The sequence below is a fragment of the Vipera ursinii genome (assembly GCF_947247035.1).
Source record: "Vipera ursinii genome assembly, chromosome: Z".
NCBI classification, from domain to species: domain Eukaryota; kingdom Metazoa; phylum Chordata; class Lepidosauria; order Squamata; family Viperidae; genus Vipera; species Vipera ursinii.
In genome coordinates, this window is record NC_139517.1 from 126513779 (window position 1) to 126533593 (window position 19815).

At 42.8% G+C, this 19815-nt stretch overlaps 1 protein-coding gene across 9 annotated transcripts in view; it reads left to right on the forward strand.

The window, feature by feature from the left end:
• OBSCN (obscurin, cytoskeletal calmodulin and titin-interacting RhoGEF) overlaps positions 1-19815 on the forward strand; it is a 236520-nt gene that overhangs the window by 41501 nt on the left and 175204 nt on the right. For 8 of the 9 annotated variants that reach the window (XR_014494163.1, XM_083376954.1, XM_083376957.1 and 5 more), the window contains exons 15-27: positions 2868-3149; positions 4266-4547; positions 5180-5461; positions 5974-6249; positions 6855-7130; positions 8974-9249; positions 10300-10566; positions 11409-11678; positions 14506-14772; positions 15335-15601; positions 17746-17858; positions 18219-18372; positions 19270-19431. Coding sequence is in view for 8 of the 9 variants with exons in the window: in XM_083376954.1 (XP_083233080.1) it covers positions 2868-3149; positions 4266-4547; positions 5180-5461; positions 5974-6249; positions 6855-7130; positions 8974-9249; positions 10300-10566; positions 11409-11678; positions 14506-14772; positions 15335-15601; positions 17746-17858; positions 18219-18372; positions 19270-19431 (3174 nt within the window). In the remaining variant the exon portion in view is untranslated. The remainder of the gene's footprint in view (positions 1-2867; positions 3150-4265; positions 4548-5179; positions 5462-5973; positions 6250-6854; positions 7131-8973; positions 9250-10299; positions 10567-11408; positions 11679-14505; positions 14773-15334; positions 15602-17745; positions 17859-18218; positions 18373-19269; positions 19432-19815) is intronic. The other variant, XM_083376955.1, reaches the window with a different exon arrangement.

A 19815-nucleotide genomic window follows, 5' to 3' on the forward strand; every position in this document is an offset into this window, starting at 1 on the left:
CTTAAGCTGAGGCAGAGAAGAATATTTGTAGCTCAGGGCTGAAATGTCTTTGGCGTTCTCTGAGCTTGGGGGTTTTCTTGCAGGTGTTCCATCTGCCCAACTGAGTAACATCATTTGTACTAATCAACCATCAGTGGACACATAGAAATAAACTACATTTACATACCATTCAAAAGACAATAAAAAAGCTAAGAAGGAAACAGAAAGACTAGAATGCATGCTCTCCACCAGCTGACTTTGAGATAAGCAGGAATTAACACCAGACAAACCATCAATTGGAAAACAATACTTTAAGCAAAGACAAAACCATACACCCACCCTATACACTACTGTATGTAAACAGGGAGAAAACCCCACTCCCTTCTAGCACTGATGATGTTCCCTAGCTGGGTCATGAAAGGTCTGCAAGAAAATAACCAAGCTCAGAGAGCACCAAGCACCTTCATATTTTTCATACTTTTAGAATTAATCTTTTGCATATTTAGGCATTTCATTTCCAAATGCTTCAGTCACGGCTGTTTTGGAAGTAATCATTTATGCTAGCCCTAGATTTAGTTATTTAGCATATGGCATCTACAGAAGTCATGCGATTGCTGATATAAAGGTAAAAGATCCCCTGCGGATTTTACTCTGCTATATTGGAGGGGATGGTGTTCATTTGTGTTTCAAGGCCATTGAGCCAATGCTGTCCCAGGATATTTCTGCAGTCATGTGGCCAGCATGACGTCATGGAGTGTTGTTATTTTTCCACCAAAGTGATACCAAAGTGGTGCTGGAAAGCCAGCAGCCCAGGTTTGAGACCCAAAGCCCTACATGATGGGGTGAGTTCCTGTCCTTGCCTCAGCTCCTGCCAACCTAGCAATTCAAAAGCAAGCAAATACGAATAGATAAATAATCACTGATATACAACACTAATAAAACACATTAGGCATGCAGACACAAGTATAAATAAAGCAAATAGCCCTAGATGAGAAGATAGGAATTCTACAAGAATAAAAGAGGATCACACTGCTTTTCTTTCCCTGTTAAACTATCATGAGCCTTGGTGGAGCAGTGGGCTAATGCCTCCTTAAGTAACACCAGCTGCCTGCAATTAGTGCAGGTTCGCGTCCCACCAGGCTCAAGGTTGACTCAGCCTTCCATCCTTCCCAGGTAGGTAAAATGAGGACCCAGATTGTTGGGGGCAATTAAGCTGACTTTGTAATAATGCCGCTTGGGGTGTGTGTGAAAGCCCTAATAAGCAGGCATATACATAGAATGAAGGCTACTGCTAAGCTTGTAAGCCGCCCTGAGTCTTCGGAGAAGGGCGGGATATAAATGGAATTAAAATAAAATAAAAAATAAAAAAAAGATGAGAAAGAAAAATGAAGTCATAATGCTCTTCTGTTAAGTAAAATGCATTGGCCTCGTTTGTGCTCATATGTGCTACAAATATTTTATTTATTTATGAATTTATGAATCAAGGGACATGAAAAAAGCAACTGCATTTTAAGCTTAATAGCATGGCTACAAAGGATAGCCAAAATAGTTACTTTGAAATATTTTAGGAAATCTGACTCCCCCCACTTCAATCATACGTTTTTCAGAGGATTCTTGACATAACATGTGAAAAACAGAGTAATATCCATACGTCTAATTGATTTATTGAACAGGTACTTCTCGACTTACAACCACAACTGAGCCCAAAATTTATGTTGATAAGTGAGAAATTTGTTAAGTGAATTTTGCCCCATTTTACCACCTTTCTTGCCACAGTTGTTAAGTGAATGACTGCAGTTGTTAAATTAGTAGCATGGTTGTCAAGTGAATCTGGCTTTCCCTGGTGACTTTGCTTGTCAGAAGGTCACAAAAGGGGTTTACATGACCCTAGGACATTGTGAACATCACAGATATGAACCAAATTTCTGAATTTTAAACAGGTGACTGTGGGGATGCTGCAATGGTCGTAAGTGTTAAAAATGGTCATAAGTCATTTTTTCAGTGCCATTGTAACTCAGAATGAACTGTTTGTTGTAAGTTGATGATTACCTGTATTGTGAAGTCTCCTTATGATTGTACAGGTAGTCCTTATCTTACAACTATTCGTTTAACAACTGTTCAAAGTTACAACATCACTGAAAAAAGTAAGTTATGGCCAGTCCTCGCAATTATGACTGTCCCAGCATCCCTACGGTCGTGTGATCAAAATTTGGGCACTTGGCAACTGGCAGGTATTTACAACAGTTGCAGCAATGTGAGATCATGTGATCACCATTTGTAACCTTTCCAACTGGCTTCTGAGAAGCAAACATTGATTCACTTAATGATCACATGATTTACTTAACAACTGCAGTGATTTGCTTAACAACCATGGTAAACAAAATTGGGCACAACTCACTTAACCACCCTCTTTCTTAACAATAGAAATCCTGGTTCCAGTTATGATCGTAAATTCAGGACTAGATATATGCATTTTCTAAAAAAAACTGAACAGGGATGATGGGGTAATTACCATAACTTACTTTTTTCAGTGATGTTGTAACTTTGAACAGTTGTTAAACAAATAGTTGTAAGATGGAGGATGTGATCTATTGCAGGGCTTTTCAACCAGTGGTACGGGCACCACCTGTGGTACATTGTCACCTGGCAGGTGGTAGCGGGGGAAGGGGAATGAGCTGAACCAGTGGCAGCACCGCACAAGCCTGAGCAAGAGATGGCTGGAGCTGGGCGACTGGTGGTACTTGGATGTTGCCATACCCTAAAAGTGGTACAATGGGTGAAAAGGTTGAAAAGCCCTGATCTATTGTCCTGGGATTCCAGAAAGGACAATTACAATTTAGAATAAAGGTTGAAAAGCTGAATTTTGATTGTCTTCTTCTTCAACTCAGATGCAAAAGTTGAGGAGATGTTTGTCAACAAGGAGAAGGTCCAGAAGGATATCATAGTTGTAGCTTCAGAGAATGTCTCTCTCAGCTGCGAGGTGGCCCAGGCTAAGACAGAAGTCAAGTGGTTCAAGGATGGGAAACAGATCACCGACACCAAGAAGTTCCAGGTAGAAGAACGAGGTGGATCCCGTTGTCTGGTTGTTCAACAGGTGGAGAAGAAAGATGCAGGTGAATACACCTGCGAAGCCGATGGCCAGAAGCTCACCTTCAAAGTCACGGTGGCAGGTACAACCACCTTTATATTCTCTACCTCTCCCATGGAGCTAGAAGTGGTCAAAGCAATCCATTTTTGGTTGGTTGACTACAGCACTCTCAGAAGCTGTAAGAGAACACCTGCAAGTTGTGTCAATGAGAAAGAGTTGCTTCGGCCAACAGTTTTAAGTAGCACAACTATAGTTCTACGATCCATGTTCTATGTAGTTGGAAATCTGGCCTTATTTCAACACCAGTGCAAAATTTGATCAACAGAAACATGAAAACCAAAGCTACATAAGGATGCTGGTAACCTTCTAAATAGCATTGTTAAAATATGGATTGATTTGCCTGGGGGCTCAAAGTTTCAGGAGGAGTATGGCAAGAGATGGACAACCCTAGAGAGGATAACAGAATAATAGGGTTGGGAGGCAACTTGAAGATCTTCTATTCCAACCCCCTGCTAAAGCAAGAGGCCCTATACCGTTTCAGGCAAATGGCTGTCCAGTCTCTTCTTGAAAACCTCCAGTGTTGGAGCATTCACCACTTGTGGAGGCAGGTTGTTCCACTGGTTAATGGTTCTAACTGTCAGGAAGTTTCTCCTTAGTTCCAGGTTGCTTCTCTCCTTGACTAGTTTCCACCCTTTGCTTCTTGTCCTGCTTTCGGGTGCTTTGGAGAATAGCTTGACTGCCTCTTCTTTGTGGCAGCCCCTGAGATATTGGAACACTGCTATCATGTCACCCCTCACCCTTCTCTTCATTAAACTACACATACCCAATTCCAGCAAGCGTTCCCTATATGTTTTAGCCTCCAGTCCCCCAATCATCTTTGTTGCTCTTCTCTGTACTCTTTCTAGAGTCTCAACATCTTTTTTACATCGTGGTGACCAAACCTGGCTGCAATATTCTGAGTGTGGCCTTATCAAGGCATTATAATGTGGTGTTAATACTTCATGTGATCTTGATTCTATCCCTCTGTTAATGCAGCCTAGAATTGTGTTGGCTTTTTTGACAGCACATTGCTGGCTCTATATAGGTGATCGCCACTTAATGAGGATGACCAAGGTGCATGAATGTATAGATGCAGCTCCTTTTTGAAGCTCATTACTTTAAATATTAAATGTGTCTTGTCCTCTGTTTCCACACCTAGATGAAAAAGTTAAAGAGGTGTTTGTCAACAAGGAGAAGGTCCAGAAAGATATCGAGGCTGTGTCTTCAGAAAATGTATCTCTCATTTGTGAGGTAGCCCAGTCCAAGGCAGAAGTGAAATGGTTCAAGGATGGGAAACTGATCACTGTGAGCAAGAAATTCAAAATAGAAGCACAAGGTGGATCGCGTTGTCTGGTTGTGCAACAGGTGGAGAAGAAAGATGCAGGTGAATACATCTGTGAAGCTGATGGCCAGAAACTGACTTTCAAAGTCACTGTTGCAGGTAAAATGCCTCTTTATTACATATATAATATCTCTATCTATCTCTATCTCTATCTCTATCTCTATCTCTTTCTGTCTCTATCTCTATCTATCTATCTATCTATCTATCTATCTATCTATCTATCCATCCATCCATCCATCCATCCATCCATCCATCTATCTATCTACCTACAGCATCTTAAATTTTCCAATTTATGGAGATAACCTTTATCAAATGTGTATGTTGATTGTTTAGATCAGCTCTCAGAAGTTCTAGCAGAAAGCTTTCAAATTACGTGCACACAAGTATTTATTTCTGCAAACAAAATTTGCCTAGTGCAGGTCTACCTTTATGGAAAGTTGACTAACTCTGAACAGTGGCAACAATGGAATCCTTATAGCAATAACTAGGTATGGATTTTTTACCTTTAAAAGTAATGTTTTAATTTTAATTTATCTTGGTGAAGATTCAGAAGTTGAGGTGATGTTTGCCCATCAGGCAGACATCCAGATGTAGGATGAACTATCTTAGAAGATATAGAATATGTAAGTTGGACCTTCTTGAAGCTCAGATCTTTAGCTGTAAAGAGAAATGTCAAAATGTCCTAAAGAGAAAGTGACTTAAGATGCTTTCTCCATTCCTTCCACCATTAGATAGAGAAGCTGAGGAGATGTTTACCAAGAAGGAGAAGGTCCAGAAGGAGATCAAGGCTGTGGCTTCAGAGACCGTTTCTCTCAGCTGTGAGGTGGTCCAGGCCAAGACAGATGTTAAGTGGTTCAAGGATGGGAAATTGATCACTTCCAGCAAGAAATTCAAAGTGGAAGCAGAAGGCAAATCACGACATCTGGTTATTCAACAGGTGGAGAAGAAAGATGGAGGCGAATATACCTGTGAAGCTGGTAGCCAGAAGCTTACCTTCAAAGTCACTGTAACAGGTAAGAAGACTGATAGTCTTTTTTATTTTTCAGTATATCAGGATGTAAGCAGGATCAGATTCTTTCTAGGTTGATAAATATAGATAGATGACAGACAGACAGACAGATAGACAGACAGACAGACAGACAGACAGACAGATAGATAGAATGATAGATAAAGTGATAAAGTGATAGTGATAGATAGATATTGTTAGATTATAGATATAAATATAGATATATTGATTGCAAAAAATATATGGCAATTATACTTTTTAGAGGTCACACCATGAATTTGAAATAGCTCAATGATTTTGATTGAATTGTTCTATGCTTTCTAGAAACAGAGAACGAGCTCCTATTAAATCTCTTAACAAAGAGTCCCAGGTAGCTAAAATTTTCAGGATATGTACAAATCCAGGAAAAATGAGTCAAATAAATTAGAAGACCTACATTCTACAAAACAGCCCTTTACTGTAGTTAGTTATTATTGCTATTTTCTTTGTTTTTTAAACCATTCTATGATCATGATCCAGAAGCTGAAGAGATGTTTGCCAACAAGGAAATGGTCCAGAAGGACATCAAGACTGTGGCTTCAGAGAATGTCTCTCTCAGCTGTGAGGTAGCCCAGGCCAAGACAGAAGTCAAATGGTTCAAGGATGGAAAATTAATCACCTCCAGCAAGAAATCCAAGGTAGAAGCTGAAGGCAGATCCCGGCGTCTGGTTATTCAACAGGTAGAGAAGAAAGATGCTGGTGAATACACCTGTGAAGCTGGAAAACAGAAGTTGACCTACAAAGTCATTGTTGAAGGTGAGAATAACCATTGCCTCCATAGAAAGTCAATATCATAATGTTTGTCCTATCAGGGAGGCTGAATCTCTTTGCAATCTGTGTTGATAGTCTTCAGTCACTATTTGGGCATTCTTGAAACCTTCCTCCCGCTGTCAATCCCAGGTGAGTAGGGTGGAAATTGTACAGAAGCAATTATGAAATCCTTTGAATGTGTTACAACCAGCCAGCCTTTAACACTTAGGTTGACAAAAGTATGGATATTAAATGAGAGAGGGAGAGAGAGAGAGAGAGAGAGAGAGAGAGAGAGAGAGAGAGAGAGAGAGAGACGGGTGGATGGATGATGGATGGATGATTGATTGGTGGATGACAGACAGGCAGATAGAGATAGAGATGAATGGCTATGATGTGTGAACAGGAAGAAAAAAGAGGATGGATGAGATGAGATGATGAATGGGCAAGTGCATAAATAGACACAGAGAGACAGAGATACGGACAAACATAGATGGAGTTGAATGGATGAGGTGATGAATGGATAGATAGATAGAGATTGAAATAAGATAAAAGAGATTAAAACTTGATTCTTGTTACGCAAGTCTCACCGTCTCTTTTCTTCCACATCACAGAAGCTCCTGAAATCTTTACCAGAAAAGACCAAATAAAGAAGGAGGTCAAGGCGGTCCTGAAGGAGAACACCATTTTGACTTGCGAGGTGGCCACTTCGGACACTCAGGTGAAATGGTACAAAGATGGACAACCCATCCCCATCACCAAACACATCAAGGTGGAGTCAGATGGAACCACCCGCAAACTGCACCTGGAGCGGGTGGCGACCAAGGACGTTGGAGAGTATACCTGTGAAGCAGGTGGTCAGAAAGTGACCTTCAAGGTGGAAGTAGCAGGTGAAGTCTCTTCTTCTTTTCCAATAGTGTTTTGCAGCTGATAAAAAGGCCAGTGTGAATTTCTAGGTTGCATCACCAGAGGGAGAGTTTGAACATCACTTGAGGGGATAGTACAGGTAATCCTCAATTTACAACCACAGTTGAACACAAACTTTATGCTGTTAAGTGAGACATTTGTTAAGCGAGTTTTGCCCCATTTTATGACCTTAAGTGAATCACTGCAGTTGATAAGTTACTAATACAGTTCTTGTGAATCTGGCTTCCCCATTGACTTTGCTTGTCAGAAGGTTACAAAAGGGGATCACGTGATGCCGAGACACTGCGACTGTCATAAATATGAAGCAGTTGCCAAGCGTCTGAATTTTGATCACATGATCATGGGGATGCATGCTGTCATGCTTGTAAGTGTGAAAAATGGCCATGTCACTTTTTTCAGTACTGTTGTAACTTTAAACAGTCACTAAGCAAATTCTTGTAATCGAGGATTACATACTGCACGGGTGAGGCCACACTTGGAATGTTGCATCCTGTTCAGGTCACCATGTTACAAAAAAAGATGATGAGACTCTAAAAAGAGTGCAAAGAAGAGCAACAAAGATGTTTAGGGGACTGGAGGCTAAAACACATGATGAGCAATTGAGGGAGCTATGTAGAGGTGGCCCTCGACTTATGATCACAACTGAGCCCAAAATTTCTGTTGCTAAGTGAGAATTGTAAAGTAAGTCTTGCCCTATTTTACAACTTTTTTTTTTGCCACACTTGTTAAGTGCATCCCTGCAGTTGTTAAATTAGTCATATGGTTGTTAAATGAATCTGGCTTCTCCATTGACTTTGTTTGTCAGAAGATTGCAAAAGCTGATCACGTGACCCCGTCATAAAATGAACCAGTTGCCAAGCATCCAAATTTGGATCAAGTGAGCATGGGGATACTGCAAGGGACCTATGAAAAACAGTCACAATTCACTTTTTCACTACTGTTGCAACTTTGAACAGTCACTAAATGATTGGTTGTAAGTTGAGGATTACCTGTATGTCTAACCCACAGGTCTGCAGCCCGCGGCTCCGGAGCCGCATGCGGCTCTTTCAGCCATCTCCTGCGGCTCCCAGTCCTCTGCTATGGGCAGTCCAAAAAAAAAAAGTGGGACTAAAAAATTTCTACCAATCAATTCAAATATGCAGGGTAGGTGCATATCTCGCCTTGGCTCCACTCTTCAGTGAAACCCTGTTCTGCGCATGTGCACATGTACGCGCATGCGCACACATTTTTGCAGCTCCCAGTTTTTCCTTTTGTGAGGGAACCGGTTCTGAGTGGCTCTTTCACTGTTTCCAGTTGCTGACCCCTGGTCTAACCTATCAAAGAGAAGGACTAGGGATAACATGATAGCAGTCTTCCGATATCTGAGGGGCTGCCACAAAGAAGAGGGACTCAAACTATTCTCCAAAGCCCCTGAAGGCAGGACAAGAAGCAACAGATGGAAACTCATCAAGGAGAGAAGCAACCTAGAACTAAGGAGAAACTTCCTGACAGTCAGAACAATTAGCCAGTGGAACCGCCTGCCTCCAGAAGTGGTGAATGCTCCAACACTGGAAGTTTTTAAGAAGAGACTGGCCAGCCACTTGTCTGAAATGGTATAGGGTTTCCTGCCTGAGCAGGGGGTTGGACTAAAAGACCTCCAAAGTCCTTTCAAATCCTATGATATTATGTTCTATGTTGTATTGATGGGGGGAGGGTTGGATTCACCACTCACTTAATAACTGCTTTGCTTAGTAACAGACATTCTGGTCTTAAGTGTGGTTGTAAGTTGAGGATTTACCTGTACTTATTTTCCTCTTGGTCTTCCAGAACCAGAGGTCAAATTCCAAAGAGTAGCTGCTCAGGAGGAGACCATTGTCACTCAGGAGCACAAGGAAGTTGTCTTCTCCACCATGATACAACCTGAGGAGGCTGAGGTCAAATGGTTCAAGGACGGAGTTGAGATCAAAGATGGCAAGAACTATAAGATAAAGAAGGACAAGGCGGCTAGGATCTTGATTGTGAAGACAGCCGAAACCAAAGATGCTGGTCTGTACACCTGCGAAGTCAAGAGTGAGAAACAGCAGTTCCAACTCAAAGTGGAAGGTGAGAGACAAACGGAGGTGGCCATCCTGAAATGTCAAAAAAGTTTCGTGAAGGCTGCAAGGCCAACTAACCCAAGACAGAAAGATCAGATCAGTCATAGATGAAAGAAATAATCTCAAGCTCTTTCCAGCCTCAAAATAATGTGGTGTCAAGAGCTGTGTGAGTCACTAGTTACTACTTCTGGGGGCTCCTGGGGGCTCTCTGAACCTCTGGGTTTTCTTGCAGACGTTTCGTGATCCAATTAGGTAACCCTATCAGTGCCAGAAGGAAGAGGGGGTTTGATCATGTTCCCACATTCCTCCTCCTCCTCCTTGCATACCCCCCTCCCTTCTAGCACTGATGATGCTCCTTAGTTGGGTTATGAAATATCTGCAAGAAACAAATGCAGCTCAGAAACCACCAAGGATCCCATGGTTGAATCTCAAGCTACAAATATCCCCTTCTGTTACAGACTAAAGGTAAAGGTAAAGGTTCCCCCGCACATGCGTGCTAGTCCTTTCCGACTCTAGGGGCCGGTGCTCATCTCCGTTTCAAAGCCGAAGAGCCAGCGCTTGTCTGAGGACGTCTCCGTGGTCATGTGGCCGGCATGACTAGACGCCAAAGGCGCACGGAACGCTGTTACCTTCCCACCGTAGTGGTCCCTATTTTTCTACTTGCATTTTTACGTGCTTTCGAACTGCTAGGTTGGCAGAAGCTGGGACGAGTAACAGGCGCTCTCACTCTGCTACGCGGCACTCGGGATTCGACCCGCCAAACTGCCGACCTTCTGATCGACAAGCTCAGCATCCTAACTCACTGAGCCTCTGCGTCCCTTCTGTTACAGACTATTCCAACCTTAAAAATATGTCTTCCTTAAGCCAAGAATTTATCTATCTATTATCTATTTATCTAACCATTGGACAAAGACAATCTCTGCGTTCAGCCCATTTTATACCGCTGGATGTTTGTACCAGTTTGTATCATAAAGGCAAGATTTAAAAAAAATTAAATAAATACTCTTATGGTCTGTCTTTTGACTTATTTTCTTTCTATCTTCCAATTCCCTTGCAGAAGTACCAGTTAAATTTGCCAAAAAGCTGGAGCCTGTAAAAGCTGAGCTCGGAAAGGCTTTGAGTTTGAGTTGTGAACTTAACCAGCCCGAAGGTGCGGTTGTGTGGCGCAAGGACGGAACGGTTCTCAAAGCTAGCAAGCGCTACCTGATGCAAGAAATTGGTGCCAAGAGAGTGCTGATCATCTCCGGTTTGCAGGCTGAGGACAAGGGAGAATATTCATGTGAGACAAAGAATGACCAATGCATCGTTCAAGTCACACCCACAGGTACTTCCTGAAGTTAGGGGGTATGTGGTAGTGCCACAGGAAGCAGCTGTTGTAAATTAGGGAACATCATCAGTGTTAGAACGGAATGGGGTTTGCAGAAAGGAGGAGGAGAAGGAGGGGAGGGGAGGAGGAGGAGGAGGACTGTGGGGTCTTTGATTCTCTCTGAGTTTGGCACTTTTCTTGCAGATGTTTCATAATCCAATTAAGTAACATCACAAGTGCTAGAAGGGAGGGGGGTGTTGTGGTGTGGGCGACCGCGTGGAGGCAATGACGAGACGGCATTGTACGTAATACCTTTTATTGAATACAAGATGGAACTGAACTCCCTCCACCTCTGCTGCCCCTTATAGATACAGCAACCCCTGTAGCCAGCCAACCCGGTTGCTCCATATTCCTGCTGGCCAGGTGACACCCAACCCGGTGCCCTGTATTTCCCGCCAGACAGGATGACCAATCAGGCTGCCTGACCAATGCCACCTGGTGTTATGGTGGCATACACAACACCGGGTTTGTGGGGAGGAGGAGAACTCTGGGATTCTTGATCTTCTAACTGAGCTAGGTTATTTTCTTGCCAAAGTTTCATGACCCCACTAGGTAACATCACCAGTGTAAGTAGGGAATGGGTTTGTTCTCTGTCTACCTACGAGCGACTTCCCTGTTAGCGATAAGGCCAGAGCGAACCACTTGTACATGCAACTAACAGTTCCTTAGTTGCAAAGCGCACTAAGTTGGAAATTGCTCATTGTCACTTTCCGAGAAATTCAGGAGGCCCTTCAGACATTCACAAAAGAACATTTCCCCCCCCTCCCGTGTGTGACGTGTATCTCTGCTCTTCTCCCCAGTGCCTCGCGTCGTGAAGTTTGTCAAGGGCCTCTCCAAAGTCATCGCAGAAGAAGGGAAGGAGGTGGTTTTTGAATGCACCGTCTCACCCAGCGATGTGGTCGTTAGGTGGAGCCACCGTGGAACCCCGGTCGAAGCCAGCGAGAAATACGTCGTTTCTCATCGGGATGTCCATCACAGCCTCATCATCACCGAACTGACAGTCCAAGACAGTGGGGAAGTCACAGCCAAAGCTGAGGGGGAGGAGAGCCGGGCCCACCTCCGAGTGGAAGGTGAGACAGGGGTCCACGAGGGACGGAAGGACATGTCCAGGTGTGGGATCTTATTTCTGGACACTCTCCCCTTGATCTGGACTGTTGTTTATTTTATATTTTATTTTATTACTTGACTTTTTTATTTATTTATTTATTTTTTTATTGTATGTTTGTTTATTTTATTTATTTATTTATTTAATTTTTATTTTGTATTTTAATTTTTATCTTATTTTTATTTCAGTTTATTTTTTTGTTTTACTGTATTGTATTTTTTTATTCTTTCGTTGTATTTTATTTATTTTTATTTTAGTTTATTTTTATTTTGTATTTTAATTTTTATCTTATTTATTTTTATTTTAGTTTATTTTTAATTGTATTTTAATTTTTATCTTATTTATTTTTATTTCAGTATTTTTATTATATTGTATTTTAATTTTATTTATTTCAGTTTTAGTTTAATTTTTATTTTGTTGTATTTTAATTTTTTATTTTATTTTGTTTTATATTTTATTTTGTTTTATTTTTTATTTATTGTAATTGCTTTATTTTACTTTATTTTAGTTTATATTGTTTTATTTATTTTACTTTATTTTATTCTATTTTTTATTTTAATTGGTTTATTTTATTATTTTATAATTTATTGGCTGCCAAACTCACACACATGTCACAGCTTATATTATTAAAAACTCCCAAATAAAGCCCCACCCAGCACCTCCCCCACCCCTCAGGGTGAATGATGTTCCATAAAGATGGGGCCAGCACGAATGAGGCCCTTTTTCATGGTTTCCATAGATATACAATCCAAATAGATGGGACCCAGAACACACCCTGCCTTCCTGTCCTTGTGAGCCAGTTGGATCTAACAAGGGAGAAGTGGTTTGTTTACAAATACAGATAGTCCTCGACTTACAACCATTGATTTAATAACAGTTTGAAGTTACTCGTTCATATTTATGATGGTTGTAGTGTCCCAGGATCATGTGACAAGCAAAGTCAACGGAGAGGTTAGATTCAGTGTGACTAGCTTAGCAACTGCCGTGTTTCATTTAACAAGTGTAGCAAGAAAGGTAATAAAATGCGGCAAAACTCACTAAACAGTTGTCTTGCTTAGCAACAAAAAGTTTGGACTCTCTTGTGATCATAAGTCATGTACATCAGGGGTGTCAAACTCAATTTCATTGAGGGCCGCATCAGCATTGCGGTTGCCCTCAGGGGGCCGGGTGGGTATGGCCAGAGTGGGCGTGGCCTACTGGGTGGGCGTGGCTACAGTGTGTATGGCCTACTGGGTGGGCGTGGCCAGCTCTACATCGTTCGCATCAAGGGTGCCTATGGGGGCCTGGGCAGGAGTGGGACAGATATGAGGGTCTCTGGCAGAAGGAGGGTCTCTGGGCCAGGGCCAAGGCAGTGGGGGCTGTTCCCTCACTGTTTCCAGGATGGCTTCGCGGGCCACATGAAACCACTTCGCGGGCCAAATCCGGCCCCCAGGCCTTGTGTTTGACATGTCTGATGTACATGCTTGGTGGAAAACTCTGGATCTTGCTCTGAGTGCCTGCTTAGCAGTGGGAATTTGGGGCTCAGTTATTGTCATAGGTCGAGGACAATAGAAACCTAGTGATCTTCGAAACAGTGATCACCCTATAACGCTAGTTTTCTTCTTGCAAGGCATGTTTTCACATAGGGGAAAGCGTCAAATCCCGATTGGCTAGATAGAAATTGTTGGGTACTGGGTTCGTTGCGCAGGAATAAGACGAGGTGAGTGAGTTCAGCAAAGATCATGGTTTATTGCTTGCAGGATCTGAACTAGAGAACAGGGCTGCAGATGCAGCAATTCATAACCCTAGCCCCTAGGCGGCGGCCAATAGGTTTGAAGCAACCTATTGCCGCCTAGGGGCAACCAATGGCAGTGCTGGAGACGGGTTGTCTGAGATGCTGGGAGCCGTTAGCTAGCTCTCTGCTCCAGCAGCCTACCAGACGTTACCTCGTGGTGTTAACAAGCAAGCCCAATACATTACAGAAATGTTCTTTTGTGTTGGACTTATTTTTGTAAAGACATTACCCAGAATAAGATGGTAGAAGAAATTGCAAGCTTTGAAGGTTTCATCTAGTATAGAAAATGTTAATACTGGTTGGAAATATTGCTCTATTTTAAATATAGGTAGTGCTTGACTTACGATCACGACAGCCCAAAATTTCCATTGCCAAGTGAGACAGTTGTTAAGTGAATTTTGCCCCATTTTATGACCTTTCTTGCCACAGTTGATTCACTGTAGTAGTTAATTTAGCAACACGGTTGTTAAGTGAATCTGGCTTCCCCCATTGACTTTACTTGTCAGAAGGTCACAAAAAAGGATCACCTGACCCTGGGACCATGCAACCATCATAAATATGAGTCAGTTGCCAAGCGTCCGAATTTGGATCATGTGACCATGGGGATGCTTCAACTAATAAGATGGAGGGTTTGTTGTCACTGTGAGTTGGGGGTGGGGGCACGAAGGGAGGCTCAGCCAATCTCAAGTTATACATGGTTGTACTTTGACAATAAAGGTTCATTCATTAAGATAATTAGTGTGAAAAATGGTCATAAGTCACTTTTTTCTGCTGTAACTTCAAATGGTCACTAAGCAAATGGTTAAAAGTCAGGACTACTTGTGCATACTAGTTGCCAAGCAACTAGTCACTGTGGGGTTACTGCGATGGTTATAAGTGCAAGCATTGGTCTTAAGCCACTTTTTTCAGTGCTGTTGTAACTCAGAATGGTCACTAAATGAATGGTTGTAAGTCAAGGAGTACCTGTATTTGTAGTGCTTTTAATCTACCTGATGCTTTTGGTCTGCCTCAAAATCAGAAGCACCGGTGTTATTCGTGAAGAAGTTGGAGGCCAAAGCCGTAGAAGAGAAGCAGAGTGTTATCCTAGAAGTTGAGCTGTCCAAGCCAACCACGGAGGTGAAGTGGACAAAGAACGCGAGTGTCCTTCATCCAACGGCCAATCTCGAGATCCACGCCCAGGGGACAAAGCACCGCCTGGTGATCAAGAGTGCATCCTGCGATGATCGTGGGTTTTATTCCTGCGAGACTCTCCATGACAAGACACAAGCCAAGGTCACTGTAGACAGTAAGTCCTCTCTTGGGTCTAGTTCTGAGGAACACAACTCTTGTGAGAATCATAGAAGGTTGGAGGGGATGGTGGAGAGCTTCTAGACCAGGCCAGGAAGCCATGGACTATCCCAGATCAATAGTTGTCCAATGGTTGGAAACCTTCAGGGATGGGGACCCCATGAGTTTAGGAGGAAGGTTGTTTCACCCCTTCATAATTCTCACGGTTGGGAAATTCCTCCTTGGTGCGCTCTGATGTTTAGCAAGGTTTTCTTGCTTGATCCAGAATGGATAATGTTACCTAGTTGGGTCATGAGACATCTGTGAGAAAGTAGCCAAGCTTAAATCTTAAAGCACCAAAGACTCCATAGCGAAAGAATGAATGAATGAATGAATGAATATAGACAGAACAAACTCTTATAGCGTTGATGATGGGGGCAGCAGTGGCTTTCAAATGAGGTCAAATGTCCTACAAATTTGGTTGGTTTCACAAGGAGGTCCTATGTTCCTCTCAATTGAAGAGTGATAAATATGAGATTTTTGACTCGAATGTGTCTCATGCATCTTGTTCCATTTCCAAGTGAGACCCATCAAATTGATCAAAGGCCTGCAGCCGACGGATGTTCACGAGAAGGAATCGGTCACTTTTGAGGTGGAACTGTCCCACGAAGACGTGGAAGCAGTTTGGATGAAGGACGGTCTGCGTCTCAAGTCTCAGGACAACTGCCAGATAACAGCCCAAGGGAAGAAGCACTCACTGACCCTCTCGTCCCTGACATTGGAAGACTCAGCTCTTATTTCCTTCAAGGCCGAAGGGATTCACACCACAGGCAGGCTTAACGTGAAAGGTAGGTGTTCAGACAACCTCTTTTAAATTACAGGTAGCCCTTAACCTGGTAGCCACACAAACCATATGTAAATGCAGAGATAAACCAGAGATAAGTGCTGGAGAATTCCTGGAAACCTGGCATTCAGACAAACCAGCCATCAACAGGCACATAGAGATGAACAACATCTACACACCATTTAGAAAAGACAATTAAAAATCTAAAAGATCACAACACCTTCTGACAAGCAAACGACTCCCAGATAAGCAGAGTTTAACACCAAGCAGTAAATAATATTCCAAAAAGGAACTACTAACACAGTAATCAACAGCCTAATCAAGGAACTACCAAGAACACTCCCATCGACAGGGCAGTGACTAGTATATAAAATGAGAGCAAATCTCATTCCCTAGTCCCTAGTCCCTAGTGATGATGTTACCTAGTTGGGTCATGAAATGTCTGCAAGAAAACCACCAAGTTCAGAGAGCACCAAGGACCACGTTCTTCTCCTCCTTCTCCTTCTCCTTCCCTTCCTCCTCCTCCTCCTCCTCCTCTCCGCAACACCCCTCCCTTCTAGCACTTGAATCATGAAACGTCTGCAAGAAAACCACCACGTTCAGAGAGCAACAAGGAACCCCAAAGGTCAACCCAGATCTGCAAATATTCTCTTCTAGTGATAAACTTCGGAATTAGTTGCACTCGGAGTTGATTTTCTGTTTCTCTGTTTGAGACTGAGCAGGCCTAGACATCCTGAACTTACAAGTACAATTGACCCTCAAATTTCTGTTGTTAATCGAGGCAGTTGTTAAGTGACTTTTGCCCCATTATAAAATCTTTTTTGCCAACATGGTTAAGTGAGTCACTTAGTTGTTAAGCTAGTGACACAATTATTAAGTGAATATGGCTTCCCTGTTGACTTTGCTTGTCAGAAGGTTGCAAAAGGAGATCACAAAACCCGGGACACTACGACTGTCATAAATATGAATTATTTGCCAATAATTGCCTTACCTGGAAAGTCAATGCAACCCAGGTGGCCAGAAAGGCCCAACAGAGACTTCACTTCCTCGGGGTCTTGCGGAAGAACAGGGTAGAACAACGGCTAATGACCTTCTTTTACCGGTCTACTATAGAGAGCGTCCTCTCGCACTGTATTGTGGTTTGGTATGCTGGTTGGACAGCCGTGGATAGATATTACAGAGCACAGCACAAAACATCGTGGGCTGTCCCCTGACACCACTGGATGACCTCACCAGGGCCTGCTGCCTTGGAAGAGGGAGGAAAATCCTCAGGGATGACTCACACCCTGGGCGGTACCTCTTTACTCTCCTACCGGGAGATACAGGAGTATAGCCAGCCGTACTAACAGGCTGAAGAACAGCTTTTGTCCATGGGCTGTCAGGCTCTTGAACGGGAAATAATTTTATAAACTTTATGTATGATTGACTTGCGAGGCCGGTGCGTTGTGCAATTAGTTCACATGCTGTAATAAGATGGAGGGTTTGTGTCACTGTGAGTTGGGGGTGGGGGCACGAAGGGAGGCTCAGCCAATCTCAGTGTATACATGGTTGTACTTTGGCAATAAAGGTTCATTCACCTGAATTCTGATCACATAAGCATGGGAATGCTACAGTAGTTGTAAGTGTAAAAACCACCAGGCTCAAGGTTGACTCAGCCTTCCATCCTTCCGAGGTAGGTAAAATGAGGACCCAGATTGTTGGGGGCAATAATCTGACTTTGTAAAAATGCCACTTGGGGAGGGCGAAAGCCCTAATAAGCAGGCATATACATAGAATGAAGGCTATTGCTAAGCACATTGATTTGTGCTTAGATTGTAAGCCACCCTGAGTCTTCGGAGAAGGGCGGGATATAAATGGGATTAAAAACAAAACAGTCGCAAGTCCCTTTTTTCAAGTGCATTGTAACTTTGAATGGTCACTAAACGAATGTTGTAAGTGGAATACTACCTGTAATGTAATTTCTCTGTTTTCTAATGGTCCTCTCACCTTATATCTGTGACAGACATATCTTTTACTTATGTATAAATAAAATATATTAACTTATCTTCCCGTTTGATGCTATTTTGGCCAGAGGCAGACCAGGCTAAGAAACCTAACCTGATTTATGGCTAACATTTCAATTACTTACATGTTATTTCTCCTTGGCAGAAACCCCTGTGAAAATCATCACACCTTTAAAAGACCTCAAAATTCAGAACAAGGATGACGTAACACTTGAGTGCGAACTTTCCAGGCCCAATGCGGAAGTGAAGTGGCGTAAGGTATCGTATCAAATTTATTAAATATAAGCCTGTGGACTTCTCTTCAATGACTGCAGTTTCTTGATCCTCTGTCTTGTAAGATTGCATCCACAGCTTCATGGGAATACAGATAGTCCTGAAAGGCAATGGAGAAGTCAGATTTACTGAACAACTCTGTTACTAGCTTAACAATGCAGTGATTCGGTGAACAACTGTGGCAAGGAAGGTTGTAAAATGGAGCAAAACTCACTTAGTCACAGAAATTTTGGGCTCAGTTGTGGTCATAAGTTGAGGACTACCTGTATTTCAGGACCTACCTCAAAACTCAGATCCAGTAAAATTATCTGTCAATAAACTCCTCTGTGGACTTCTTGGTTTTAGAATGGAGTGGAGATCCGGTCGAGTAAAAAGATGGTCATTGCTTCCAGAGGGACGAAGAGAAGCCTTGCCATTCACACATGTGAATATGAAGACCAAGGAACATACATGTGTGACGCAGTGGATGATAAGAGCTCAGCTGTTTTGGAGATCTGCGGTACAAATCTTTGAATCTTATTCAAGGAATGAGAATTTAGGAGCTGTGATTAACAGTATTTTATAGAAAAGAAGTTTAAATCACATTGTAATTCCTTTTAGACACACAGGCACATGTTTTATTCCTAAATGTGTTCTGGAGTGTTGTTCTAGGTGCAGACCTAGAAACCAAGAGACGGTGAGTTCTAGTTCCATCTTTGACCTGAATGCTGGCCACCTAGCTGAATGTTCTGTACCAGCCTGCTACCGGCCCTGCAGAAAAGGCAGGGACAACCCCTTTACAAACGGCAAGAGGCTGGAATTACGCCTGCCAAATTTATAGCTACAAAAACAAACAAGACACGAACCAAGAAACAGGAGCTTTAAGAAACACGAACTATCCAAGCGGTTGCCTTCAGCAAACCAGCCCTCCCCACACATTCCCCTTATATAGAGTTCAGGGCGTGGCTTCTCTCTGCCTCCTTCCGAGAAGCCCCATTGCCTTCCTCTGTTTACTCCTAATTGACTGCCTCCTGCGTCGGGCGTCCTTGAACAGGGCCAGCTGTGGGTCATCTTCATCCACGCTGTCAGGCTCACACAGCTGGGTCTCCGTGGTGACCAAGTGGGAGGGGCCTGGCTGAGGACTCTCATCAGCAAGATCTTCAACCCCCTCAGCAAGCTCTTCAACACCCCCCTCCTCCTCTGAGTCCTCCGACCCAACTGCCGAACCCACAGGCTGACCCTGAATCACAACACTGAACCTCAAGATCCTCTCCTTACTATTCCCCTGGGGATTTCCCCCCCCCCTGCTAATATACAAAATAAAAGTGCGGATAATTCCCCAACACACATTAATGACTGCAAGGAACACAGAAACCTTAATCTTAAACAAAAATGTCTCATTTTGATTTTTTTTTAGCCCGGGACATCAAGATTGTAAAACCGTTGGAAGATGTTGAAGTGAGCGAAAAAGAAAGTGCTTCTTTCCTGTGTGAGATTTCGCATGATGACGTCCAAACCCAGTGGTTCAGTAACGAAAACAAAATCAGGACTGGAGAGAACATCAAACTACGTCAGGAAGGTAGGAAGAAGAGAATTGAAACCTGATGGACTCTGGTTGTTTGCTTGCAAACATCACACCACCCAACTAGATAACATCATCCTTGTGAGGGAGTGTGGAGTTTTTTCCCTTCTTATGTACAGCTGCTTGCCGTAGATAAAGAGAACAGTGTTGGTTGGATGTAGTTTTTTTTTCTTGGTGTTGATTTCTGCCTAATTTTTTTGTCTGGGGTTAATCCCTGTTTATTTGGATTTCTTTTCTGTGGAGTCCTTGATGCTGTCTGAGCTTGGATGCTTGCTTGCAGATATTTCGTGGCCCAACTAGGTAACATCATCCATATGAAGGAATATGAGGTTTGCTCCCTTTTTATATACAGTTTCCCCTGGTGGGGTGTTTTGTTTTTTT